Here is a 12,729-nt window from a genome sequence, read left to right on the forward strand (position 1 = left end):
AGGAGGAGGCAGCTCCCTGGGAGAAGGACAAAAGAGAGGAATGACCTCGTCTCCTTTGACAATCTCCAAGTGAGTCCCCAGAGGGACAGAATGAGAGGAGCTGGGCCGATGGGCCATCCCCCAGGGGCATGGTCCTGGGCCTAGCGTCAGAGGGGTCTCTCTGACCAAGCGCTTGGATTTTTGAGAAGTCCCCAGAGGGAGAGAATGAGAATGAGACAGAGGACCCGATGAGAGGGAGGCTGAACTCCCTACTCACCCAGAGACTGGTGACTGGTGTGGATGTGTAGCGTCAGCAATGGCAAAGGCAGAAAGCCCTGAGAGGGTCCTGGCTCGGCAGATGTGGTCTGGAGGAGGTGGCTGAAAGGCCAATTGACCCCGACCCATGGGGGATCATCACTTAATCGACCGCCTACCTCCCGAGTTTCCAGCACCAGATATGTCAGGTAAAAAAAAAGCTGAAAACCAAGACAAGACCAGGCCACAACAAGCCTTTATTGTAGGGACAATCTGCTGGGCTGTCTCTGAACAAAGGAGAGACAAAAGCAATAAGGCCAGGACAGGGAGTGCTTCTTATAGGAGCTGGAGTGGGCCTTGTAGGAGCTGGGGTGGGGCTGAATGAGGTAGTGAGTAGGGACTGGAGGAGTCTGTGACATCACTAGCTGTTAGGAGGAGAGCAAGCATCAGGTTACTCTACTCTCTTGGTGGGAGTAGGGGCATGTTGGGAAGAAGAAGGTAGCTATTATATACAGCAGCCACCCTAAATTGGAGAGAAATCTATCAGTAAGGCCGAGGCCCCACCCAGTACCTTGAGCAAAGTTTCTCAGGCAGCCAGCATGGGAAACCCCAACCCTGAGACACAATGGAGAGAACTGGTCTCTGGATCACACCGGAGAAACCAGTCTCCAAACCATACACACTTGTGAGTCCTAAATACTTTAGCCTGATGGAGGATGGATGTCCTCTGAACTGCTCTTTTGATCTCTCTCTCTCTCGCTCTCTCCCTCTCTCTCCCTTTCTCTCTCTTTTCCTCCCTCTCTAAAAAAACTGAGGGGCACAGGCTTTATCCATCTGATGCCATGGTTCTCTTTTTGGGTGTCTAGGAACATGTTCTATGCTGTGTAGATTCAAGAGATCATTCAGGTGATAAGTGATATTACCCACTAAACCTGGTGAAGTCTATGGATTTAAATCAAGAAGGATTCCAGTGGTTTATTTACTTTTTTCCTCCTCTCTCCCCTAAGAAAGCCCCAGTCCCCTTCTTGTCCCTTCTCTCCCACTCAGGCTTTCATCAGAAAATTCACATGAGAGGGGAGGGGAAGCATGTGGCCCATGTGTATTCCCTGATATGTAACCTGTAGTTGCTAAGTAACATCTCTGGACTTTTCAAACCTTCTGTGAGTTACTTGTGTGTCCAGAGCAATTCTACATAATTTTGGGGGAAAATCATTTCACAATTAAAGTTATGATTAGGTCTAGTTTTCCTGCCTATAGGCCAGCTATGACACATCCAGACATAACTTCAATGGTCCAGTGATGCTGTGTTGCTCCAGGGCAAGATTAAATCAGCTAAAGATATCCTGGGGAGGAACATAATCTTCATCTGTATAGTTCCTCACTGTTCTAGGATTTTCACCCGTGACTGCCCTCTGAGCCACCTGTTACATTTGTTACTCCCGATGTACTGAATAAATTTGTGGCAAACTTGGTGTCTTTTGGCTTTGCTACCACAGCAGCATTGATCAGGCCCAAAGCTGAGTTTCTTCTTGAAGTCTCATTTTTGTATCTTTTCTGTCTAATTAATTAATTTGCCTTGTGCTGTCATGGCTGGCAGGAGACTAGGACTTGCTACAGAGGTTCTAGTAATGTCCCCTTTCCCTGTTCCCTACAGTTGTGTGTGATACAGGTCCCTACATATAAAGACCATTGGGGTAGATTTTGTGTACCCTAATGTATACACAACTCTTGTGTACAACTCCTTTTCCTGCTTTGCTGATCTGTTAATAAAGGTTGGAATCTATGTGCTAGGAATAAGGATGCTTGTTCTGGATATAAGCAGGAACACTTGGAATAGTCAGTGACAGAAAACAGGGCAGAACTGCCAGTTGTGGGTGGTTCTGACTCTGAGGTAACAAGGTGGAGCTGCCCTCCACCCTGGGCAATTCTCCCTCTGAAAAATATGGCAGGCTGTGCACACAGTATGCCTGGTTTGGGCAGGTTACTCACATGGCCTGACTTGGTTTGAAGCAGAGAGCTCACAGAGCCTGACCTTGGGGACCTAAATAAGCTCTCATCTTTTTCTTTTCTTTATCTCTTTCCAGAAATACACAAGGGAAATCTTGAAGGTATACAGCACATCTTGCTGGAGTATGCATAACTCTGCATCTATCCCTGAAACATCACCTTTAGGTTGTATTTTGCAAAATTATGACAATTTTAAAATGGAGATTTTTAAAAAAGAAGAACATGATTTTTTTCAATATGGGGTCAATATAAGTTAGAAAGTGGGAAGACATGGCCTCTGAATGGAACCCCAAGGTTTTTTTGGTACCGGGGATTGAACTTAGGACCTTGCACTTGTGAGGCAGACACAGTGCCACTGAGCTAAATCCCTGGCCCCCAAGCTTTAACACGACATTCCAGCTTGATTTATTCAGTAGGAGGTAGGGGAAATGGACAGAAATCCCATACATCCAGGTTTTGATGACCTTATATCAAGACCCACAGTTACGTGTATCCTATACAATCTGTTATGCCCATGTGGCAGTAGAACCAGTCAAAATGGAACCAGACCCTGTAGAAGTTGAACTCTTGAATACCCCAGAGAGAGCACCCTGGATGTTTATGGCATCAGCATCAGAGTCTCCAGAGGGCCCTGAGGAGAGTTCTGAACCAAGCTCAACTATTTCCTCTACTCCATCCTTTCACAGGGCCACTTCTCCACCTTCTTCTAAACCTATTTACTTCCCATTACCAAACAAATCCAGCCCTGCTGATATAACAAGAAGCAGCACTTCTTATCATCCCAATGATTCAAAAGTTAGTGTGTGTCCACTTCAAGAAGTCACAGGGTAGGGTCAGGGTTTTATAAGAGGACATGTCTCATTTTCTATGAGTGATCTATTCCAAAGTAAACAAAAATTTGAATGGTTCTCCAAGAACACAGGTAGATTAATAGATAAATTTCAGACTGACTTTAACTCAGAGATGGCAAAACTTTTAATGGTGAAGCCCATCCGACCTCCAGTGCTGCTTGACAAAGTTCCAGCTGGGGGAAAAGGAGGGTGGAACACATCGTACCCTCATGTTTTATTTTTTTCACGCCATAATGTTTACAATTGTTACTCTGGTCACAGGAGTCATTGTGTTTGTGACTAACAACATATTCTCCATGAGGCAAATTGGCAATGTTGTATTGAAATCTGATCTGGCTCAAAAGTCCCAAATTCCTGTTTCTTTTAGTTCTATTGCCACATCCACTTCTAAAGAAACCTCTCCTGAAACTCCCTCTGTTTTCCTGCTACTATAACTCCTTTCTTCTATTGATGACTTTCTTTTTACTAAAGGGGTCTTATAAAGAGACTGAAAGGACAGATTTTAGATGTAAGACACAGTGGGAAATGGGAAATAGAAAGAAAGTTAAGACAGATAAATACACTAAGGAGGCAAGTTACTCAGCTTTTCTCAAAGTACTGTAAACATCTCCTGCTCATGGACCATGAACCCAAATAACACTTAAGTAAGATGAATAGAGGTATAGAAAAATAGAGAGCTAATAGCAAACTATATTAACCATTGTGCAGTTTCTCAAGGGTCAGCTGACAACCACAAGTTTGACATTTAATTAACTAAATCTTGCTTGTACCCCCGCTGATATAGAGATTTTGATTAAGTTACCTTCTGTGCTGCTTAGGTGTGGGTAAATAAGGGGACAATTGTAATTTTTAAAATGTATTCATGATGGTCAATGAAATGAATCAGCTTAGGAAAAATATACTCTGTTTAGTAAAAATAACCTTTACTTCAATAGAAATTGCTAAGGCAACCTAAAATGTAAACATGTTCTGCCCAATGCCTCCTAGCCATTGCTTAAAGATATAAAAATAAATCAGACCCTGAGACTTCTCAGAGGGAACCTGCACATTGCTTGTGAAGGTTCTTTTCTCACTTGCTGGCCCGAGACCTCTCCCCTTCCTACCCTGCATCGACTGCAGCTGGTCTGCGGCAGGTGGCGCCCAATGCGGGGCAGGTAAGGGGGGTAATCAATTAATTATAGTTCGGTCTTGGGCGGCCTTCACCCCATAGGGCACTGCAGGCCCCGCACTCAGAGAAAAAGAGTAGGCGTTAAGAGAGGGGTGAATAGTCAGAACTTATAGAGAAGATAATGGGCCACAAGGGGTCTAAAGAAAGAGGACTCATTGTTGATATTTTACAACACTGTTTGCAATCTCATAAGGTTAAGGTTGCTACCAAAAATTTATCAGCCTTCCTGGACTTCATTCAGAAATGTTGTCCTTGGTTCCCAGATGAAGGAACTTTCGACATGGATACTTGGGGACGCGTGGGAAAAGACACACAGAAATATTATACTGAATATGGGCCAGAAAAAACTCCTGTTAATGCTTTCTCTTATTGGTCTGTGATTAATCAATCTATGGGTTTTTCTATGATTAATTCTTGTCCCTCAGATACTTTTCCTTCAGCACCCCCAGAGGAAACTCCATTGTTAAAGACTAAAAAATTTCCTTCCATTTATGGGGTAATAGAAAATGAAAATGATTCAGATGAGCTTTTGCCACCTTCCAAGGAGAAGGATTTAGAGGAACAAGCAGCTCGATATCACAATCCTGATTGGCAACCTTTACAGCCCACAGCTTTGTGCAGCCCTAAAAAATCTAAAGGTAAGGCTCGCAGGCAACCTTTTCCTCCACCACCAAATCAGGTTGGCTTTGCAGGAGCTGTTCGTGAAGCTACTGCAGTGGGCGATGCCACTTTCTCCTGCTTTCCTGTCATCTTTGACGCAGACTGGGACTATGAGCCGGTATGGGAACCTTTACCTTTTAAACTGCTAAAAGAAATTAAAGCCGCTGTACATTCTTACGGGGCTTCTTCTCTCTATACTACAACTTTGCTAGAAACCTTAGGAGGGAAATGGATGACTCCATACGATTGGCAACAGGTAGCAAAAGCCTGCCTGCCTGGAGGGGATTATTTGTTATGGAAAATGGAATATGAAGATAGAGTAAAAACAGAGATAGAAAACTCAAATAAACATAAAAGGGGAATTACTTTAGATATGCTCCTGGGAAACGGGGACTGGGTAGCAGCCAGAGATCAGATGCATTTGTCAAAAGAAACTTTGGCACTTACCACAGATTTAGCACTTAGTGCCTGGAGAAAACTCCCCTTAGGGGACGCCAAGGCTGGAGGACTAGTCTATATAAGACAAAAATCTGAAGAACCCTATGAGGATTTCGTTGCTCATCTCGTGTCTAATGTTTATAAGATTGTTACAAATGAAGAGGCAGCTCAAATCATTGGCAAATAGTTGGCATATGAAAATGCTTCTGAGGTTTGTAAAACTCTAATTAAGCCTTTTTTGAAAACCAGTTCTCTTACAGATTTTGTCAGGGTATGTGCTGAAGTGACTCCTTCCTATTTGCAGGGGGTGACTATTGCTGCAGCCTTACAGGGAAAAACTTTAGTTCAATTAATGGGACAACAGGCTACCAGGGGAAGAGGTAGAAATATACAGATTACTTGTTTTCATTGCAATCAGCCAGGACATATTAGTAAGGAGTGCCCTTTAAGGGGTTCCCAAAAACCAAACTGGTCCTTACAGAAGGACAAACCCTCCAGCATTAATACCCCTTCCCTTCCATGCTCTAGATGTAGTAAAGGGTTCCATTGGAAGAAAGATTGTAGGTCTAAATATCACAAAGATGGCAGTCTTCTGCCTCCTCCAGACTTAAATAATCTACCTGACCACCAGTCAGGAAACTATCAGAGGGGCCATCCCCTGGCCCCTCAAACAATGGGGGTATTCAGTCCTCAGAACCCATTCGCCGTGGGGTCACAGAACTCCAACGGGCCACTCCAGGAAGCGCAGGATTGGACCTCAGTTCCACCTCCTCAACAATACTGACTATGGACTCCCTGCCTGTTGCGGTGCCTACTGGAGTGTATGGACCTCTTCCTGAAGGTACCGTGGGGATAATATTGGGGAGGAGTTCCACTTCCTTACAGGGTATTTCTGTTATTCCTGGAGTTATTGATGCTGATTATACTGGTGAAATCAAGGTTATGTTGGCCCCTCCCTTAAAAACTGTACAGGTTTATCCAGGACAAAGAATAGCACAGTTGCTGCTTTTACCATCTATGACTGTGGGCTCGTCTATTACAACTGAGGAACGGGCTGATAAGGGCTTCGGCTCTAGTGACTGGACTTTCTGGATACAACAGGTTAGATCTTCTCGACCTACAAAAATCTTACTCGTTGAAGGAAGGAAGTTTGAGGGTCTTTTAGATACTGGGGCTGATGTCTCCTGTATAGCAGGAAAAGACTGGCCTGCCTCTTGGCCTGCCTTGGCCAGTGCTTCTCAGCTGCTTGGCATAGGACAAGCCACTCAAGTGACAAGAAGTTCTGCTATCCTTCATTGGTCTGATGGATCTAACAAAGGAACTTTTACCCCCTACATTGTACCTGCCCTGCCTATTTCTCTATGGGGTCGTGATATTTTATCTCAGATGGGTTTACTTTTGGTTAGTCCTGATGATAAGGTTACAACACAAATGTTGTCTATGGGTTTTCAGCCTGATAAAGGATTGGGTAAATATTTACAAGGAAGAACTTCACCTATTGAACCTCAAAACAATCCTAGAAGGACTGGGCTAGGTTATATCCAGGATTTATCGTAGGGGCCACTGCTCCTTTAACAGCTGATCCCATTACTTGGAAATCGGAAATGCCAGTATGGGTTGAGCAGTGGCCCTTATCTATAGAAAAACTCCTGGCTGCCCAACGATTGGTAGAGGAACAATTCCAAGCCGGTCATATTGAGCCTTCCACTTCTCCTTGGAACACTCCAATTTTTGTCATTAAAAAGAAATCAGGTAAATGGTGCCTGCTACAAGATTTAAGGGCTATTAATGAAGTTATGGAAACAATGGGTGCCCTCCAGCCTGGCCTTCCCTCTCCGGTAGCCATTCCAAAAGCTTACAATATTGTTGTAATAGATTTACAGGATTGTTTCTTTACAATCCCCTTACATCCTGCTGATAGGGTCAAATTTGCTTTTAGCCTACCTTCTCCTAATTTCCAAAAACCTTTTCAAAGATTTCAATGGAAAGTATTACCTCAAGGTATGAAAAATAGCCCAAATCTTTGTCAGAAATTTGTTTCAGAAGTTATTGAAAAAATTAGGATACAATTTCCTACAGTTTATATAAGTCATTATATGGATGATATTCTCCTTGCTCACCAAGATCGTTATGTGCTTCAGGATTGTTTAATACATCTCACTAAGGCACTAGAAATTAGTGGATTAAAAATAGCCCCAGAAAAAATTCAAGTCCAGCCTCCGTTTTCGTATCTGAGTAGAACAATTGATGTTGATAAAGTCTCTTCACCCATGATTCAACTAAGAATAGATTCCTTAAAAACTTTAAATGATTTTCAAAAATTGCTGGGAGATATTAATTGGCTATGGCCCTTTCTAAAGGTACCCACTGCAGATCTCATTCCTTTATTTGACATTCTTAGAGGAAATTCCGATCCAAATTCTCCAAGAAGCCTGACTGAAGAAGGAAAAAAGGCTCTCTTTGTAATTGAACAAGCTATAAACAATCAGACCATAACCCGAGTGGATTATGCTCTCCCTTGGCAATTAATTATTTTAGCCACCCCATGCTCACCATTTGGTTGACTTTGGCAGAAGGGACCTTTAGAATGGCTCTTTCTCCCTGCCTCACAAAAAAGGGTGGTGGCAAGTTATCCTTCTCTTTGTGCAACTTTAGTACAAAAAGGCAGACGTCGTAGTAGGGAATTATTTGGTACAGATGTAGCTGAAATTATACTTCCCTTCACAGTGTCACAATATCAGTGGCTGCTTGAAAATGATATGGATTGGGACATTTCTTTAGTCTCCTTCTTAGGAAAAATCTCTTTCCACTTGCCTTCAAGCCCACTTCTACATTTTATAAAACTTCATCCTGTTATATTCCCTCGATTAACCTCACCCAAGCCTCTAAGCGCCGCCGCTCTAGTATTCACAGACGGGTCCTCTAATGGTAGAGCAGTGACTATTATAAATAAACAAACTCACATACAAGAAACTCAAGAGATGCCCAACGTACTGAGTTGTTAGCAGTCATTTTTGCTTTCTCAAAATTGAACAATCAGCCTTTTAACTTGTACACTGACTCTCATTATATTTTTGGGCTCTTCCCACACATAGAGACTGCTTATTTACATTCTAGTACTAATCCTATTATAAGTTTGCTACAACAGCTACAACAAATGATACATGTGAGACGGGCACGATTTTATGTGAGACATATTCGCGCCCATTCCAAATTACCAGGACCCCTACATGAAGGTAATGCCTTGGCAGACGCCCTAACGCGCCCTCTAGTGGCTTCGGTTGAGATGGCTGCAACAGATCACAAAATCCATCACCAGAATGCGGCTGCCCTTAGAAATCAATTTCATATCACTAGAGAAGCAGCTAGAGAAATTGTAAAACAATGTGGACAGTGTGTTGAATTCTTGCCCTCTCCCAAAACAGGAGTCAATCCTAGAGGCTTAAGGCCTAACGACTTATGGCAAATGGATGTTACTCATGTGCCTTCTTTTGGAAAACTTTGCTTTGTTCATGTTTGTGCTGATACTTTCTCTCATGCCCTTTTAGCCACCGCAAGATCTGGAGAAGCATATAAAGATGTAATGCAGCATCTCTTTTTTTGTTTTACTATATTAGGCAAACCTCATAATATAAAGACAGATAATGCTCCTGCATATACTTCTGCTTCTTTTAAAAAATTTTGTAATATGTTTAATATTACTCACACCACAGGGATTCCATATAACCCTCAAGGACAAGGAGTTGTAGAGCGTTCCCACCAAATTCTTAAAGCACAAATTGTCAAATTCCAACATGGAGTATTTAAGTATTCTTCACCTCATCATATACTGAACCATGCCCTTTTTGTAATTAATCATTTAAATCTAGATTCACAGGGACTGTCTCCCATGCAGTGACATTGGCAAACTCCGGATACCTATCCTAAACAATTAGTAAAGTAGAAAGATCTTTTAACCGGCCAATGGAAAGGTCCCGACCCATTATTAACCAGCGGTTGAGGATATGCTTGTGTTTTCCCACAGAACTCCGATTCACCTATCTGGGTCCCAGATCGTCTGGTACAACTACATGGCAACACCACCGCCCTACAACCCACGTCCGACCTACTCATCGATCCCACTGAGGATGCTCCCTCCTCCGCCATACCAGGAGAACATCTATGAGGAGCTTCGTCCCTCCCCTCGGGGTCCACCTTCTCCTTCCTCTCTTACAGATTTAGAGCTCAGAGTTGATCAGCTGTCTGCTCGTCTCCATCAGCTTCAGTTACAGGGACGTCCTCGTCACCGTCCTGCATGCTCTACCAGACAAAGTCCTCCACCGACCTGGGGCCAAATTAAGAGCCTCACCGAAAAGGCCAAGGGTCTCGTCTATAGTCAGCATCTCCCTATGACTTCTGATAGGCTGTTTGTTGCAATGTTAGCTATGATTGCTACTCAGGTACTTTTACCCTGCTCAGCCGTAACCTCTCCCTATTGGGCTTATGTCCCAGAACCTCCTTTACTTCACCCAGTCACCTGGGATTATGATAATGTTAAAATAGTAACTAATTATCCTCAACTTATGGGAGAAGATAATTCCTTTATCTCCCTCAAATATACTCATCATTTTAACTATACAGGTCATGCTGATGACATACCTATTTGTGCTACTACTATCCAAACATCCCTTCCTGGATGTATCCCTCTATATTATAATGATATGTATGCTGACTCCCCTGCTGAGGGAAAAAACAAACGAGATTTATGGTCCCTCTTGTTACGACTACCTGGAAATTTAACCCAGTTTTCAAAACACACTGGCTTTATGCCTAGCCTTATCTCCCCTTGTCAATCAGCATCTGATGCAGAATATATTTGGAAAAATATTGACAGGCGCTGTGGATTCCCCACGTGGTTTTCCTGTGGTTTTATCACCTCCACAATTTCTCACCCATTACCATTCTCTAATCAAAGTTTATATGATTGGTCCGTGTCAAGTCTCAACTATGATTATACTGATTATCTTAAAAGAAATTCCTTCACTTATTCTTGGTCGAGCTCCAATTTACCCTTAACCGGACCTGTAAAGCATTGGTATTCTCCTGGATGGGTGGCCCCCATATATACCTTAACAAACACAAGTAAGATACAGACAGGCCTATATCGTCTGTTTGCTTCCACAGGCCTTGTTACTTTCTATAGACCAAGTACAAAAAACACTTCCTTGATAACTTTACAGGCCTGTGTACTCTCCCCTTACGCTATTCTAAGTACTGGTAAAACGGGTTTTATGTCAATTTCTGTCACTAATCACTCTACTTATAATATTCAATGTGATAATTGTGTGTTAACTAATTGCCTTAATTCATCATTTGGGCAACAGACATTCCTCTTGGTAAAACAGCCACCTTATGTTATGCTTCCAGTAAATGTTACAGGACAATGGTATGATAATCCAGGCCTACAGGCTCTTCAATTAATTGTAGATGCCCTTTCACGCCCAAAACGATTTGTCGCAGCTCTCATTCTTGGCATCACTGCCTTAATAAGCATCATAACTTCACTTGCTGTCTCCACAACTGCCCTGGTAAAAGAAATTCATACTGCACATCATGTTAATGAACTAACAAAAAATGTTTCTCTAGCATTAGCCACCCAAGAAATTATTGATAGAAAGTTAGAATCTAGGATAAATGCTTTAGAAGAAGCAGTGTTTTTTATAGGGAACCAGATACAGGCCATTAAAGTTCATATAGCTGCTGCCTGCCATTCAGATTTCCATTGGATCTGTGTTATGCCATTACCCTATAATGATAGTCATATGACATGGGAACAGGTACAGGTCCATTTAAAGGGAGTATGGAGAAATACTCCCCTGTCTATAGATGTACAACATTTACATTCACAAGTTAGTGCTATTAGTCAGGCACAACTACAAACCTCTTCAACAGAAATAATAGCTAGCTCTTTCCTGTCTTCCCTCTCCTCCTCTATTTCAACAAAAATCTTTTTCTCTTTTATTATCAATTTGGGAATCACCATTTTAGTCATATTAATCCTCCTATTTTGTCTTCCAGTCATCTTCAGACAATTAATTCAAGCCCTCAAGAATATCCAACTTGAACTTCACGTCGACAAAATAAAAAATAAAAAAGGGGGAGGTGGCGAAGCCCATCTGACCTCCAATTCTGCTTGACAAAGTTCCAGCTGGGGGAAAAGGAGGGTGGAACACATCGTACCCTCATGTTTTATTTTTTTCACGCCATAATGTTTACAATTGTTACTCTGGTCACAGGAATCATTGTGTTTGTGACTAACAACATATTCTCCATGAGGCAAATTGGCAATGTTGTATTGAAATTTGATCTGGCTCACAAGTCCCAAATTCCTGTTTCTCTCAGTTCTATTGTCACACCCACTTCTAAAGAAACCTCTCCTGAAACTCCCTCTGTTTTCCTGCTACTATAACTCCTTTCTTCTATTGATGACTTTCTTTTTACTAAAGGGGTCTTATAAAGAGACTGAAAGGACAGATTTTAGATGTAAGACACAGTGGGAAATGGGAAATAGAAAGAAAGTTAAGACAGATAAATACACTAAGGAGGCAAGTTACTCAGCTTTTCTCAAAGTACTGTAAACATCTCCTGCTCATGGACCATGAACCCAAATAACACTTAAGTAAGATGAATAGAGGTATAGAAAAATAGAGAGCTAATAGCAAACTATATTAACCATTGTGCAGTTTCTCAAGGGTCAGCTGACAACCACAAGTTTGACATTTAATTAACTAAATCTTGCTTGTACCCCCGCTGATATAGAGATTTTGATTAAGTTACCTTCTGTGCTGCTTAGGTGTGGGTAAATAAGGGGACAATTGTAATTTTTAAAATGTATTCATGATGGTCAATGAAATGAATCAGCTTAGGAAAAATATACTCTGTTTAGCAAAAAATAACCTTTACTTCAATAGAAATTGCTAAGGCAACCTAAAATGTAAACATGTTCTGCCCAATGCCTCCTAGCCATTGCTTAAAGATATAAAAATAAATCAGACCCTGAGACTTCTCAGAGGGAACCTGCACATTGCTTGTGAAGGTTCTTTTCTCACTCGCCGGCCCGGGACCTCTCCCCTTCCTACCCTGCATCGACTGCAGCTGGTCTGCGGCATTTTAATGATACAAACAGCCCACTGTGGCATGCATGCCATAGGGTTGCCACCACTGCTTATGATCTAACTTGGACAGATTTTCATGAACTGTTTCTCTTTTGATATGCCCCTGAAGAAAAGGCATAGGCAGCAGCACAGGCTAAGGCTGATGAAGTACATGCCTGAAATAATGACAAAGGTGTGGGTACAGTTGCAGCAATACTAGACTGCAGATAAGGGCTGT

General features: G+C 42.2%; 1 protein-coding gene across 2 annotated transcripts; it reads left to right on the forward strand.

Moving 5' to 3' along the window:
* The first annotated feature begins 4,014 nt into the window (after nucleotides 1-4,014).
* Nucleotides 4,015-12,419, forward strand: LOC110347126 (uncharacterized). Of its 2 annotated transcripts, none has more exons than XR_015442406.1 (3): nucleotides 4,015-6,199; nucleotides 9,383-9,797; nucleotides 11,416-12,419. XR_015442406.1 is itself a non-coding variant. In XM_021250040.2 (3 exons), the coding sequence occupies exons 1-3, from the start codon at nucleotides 4,236-4,238 to the stop codon at nucleotides 11,431-11,433; spliced, it is 444 nt and encodes a 147-aa protein (XP_021105699.2). In that variant the 5' UTR covers nucleotides 4,015-4,235; the 3' UTR covers nucleotides 11,434-12,419. The 2 variants fall into 2 exon arrangements, 1 of the variants encoding a protein (XP_021105699.2); XM_021250040.2 differs by having other exon boundaries at nucleotides 4,015-4,246.
* The last annotated feature ends 310 nt before the right edge of the window (nucleotides 12,420-12,729 follow it).

The sequence above is a fragment of the Heterocephalus glaber genome, unplaced genomic scaffold (genome assembly GCF_053883595.1).
Source record: "Heterocephalus glaber isolate CG9 unplaced genomic scaffold, H.glaber_assembly_v1.0 deba00001546, whole genome shotgun sequence".
NCBI classification, from domain to species: Eukaryota; Metazoa; Chordata; class Mammalia; order Rodentia; family Bathyergidae; genus Heterocephalus; species Heterocephalus glaber.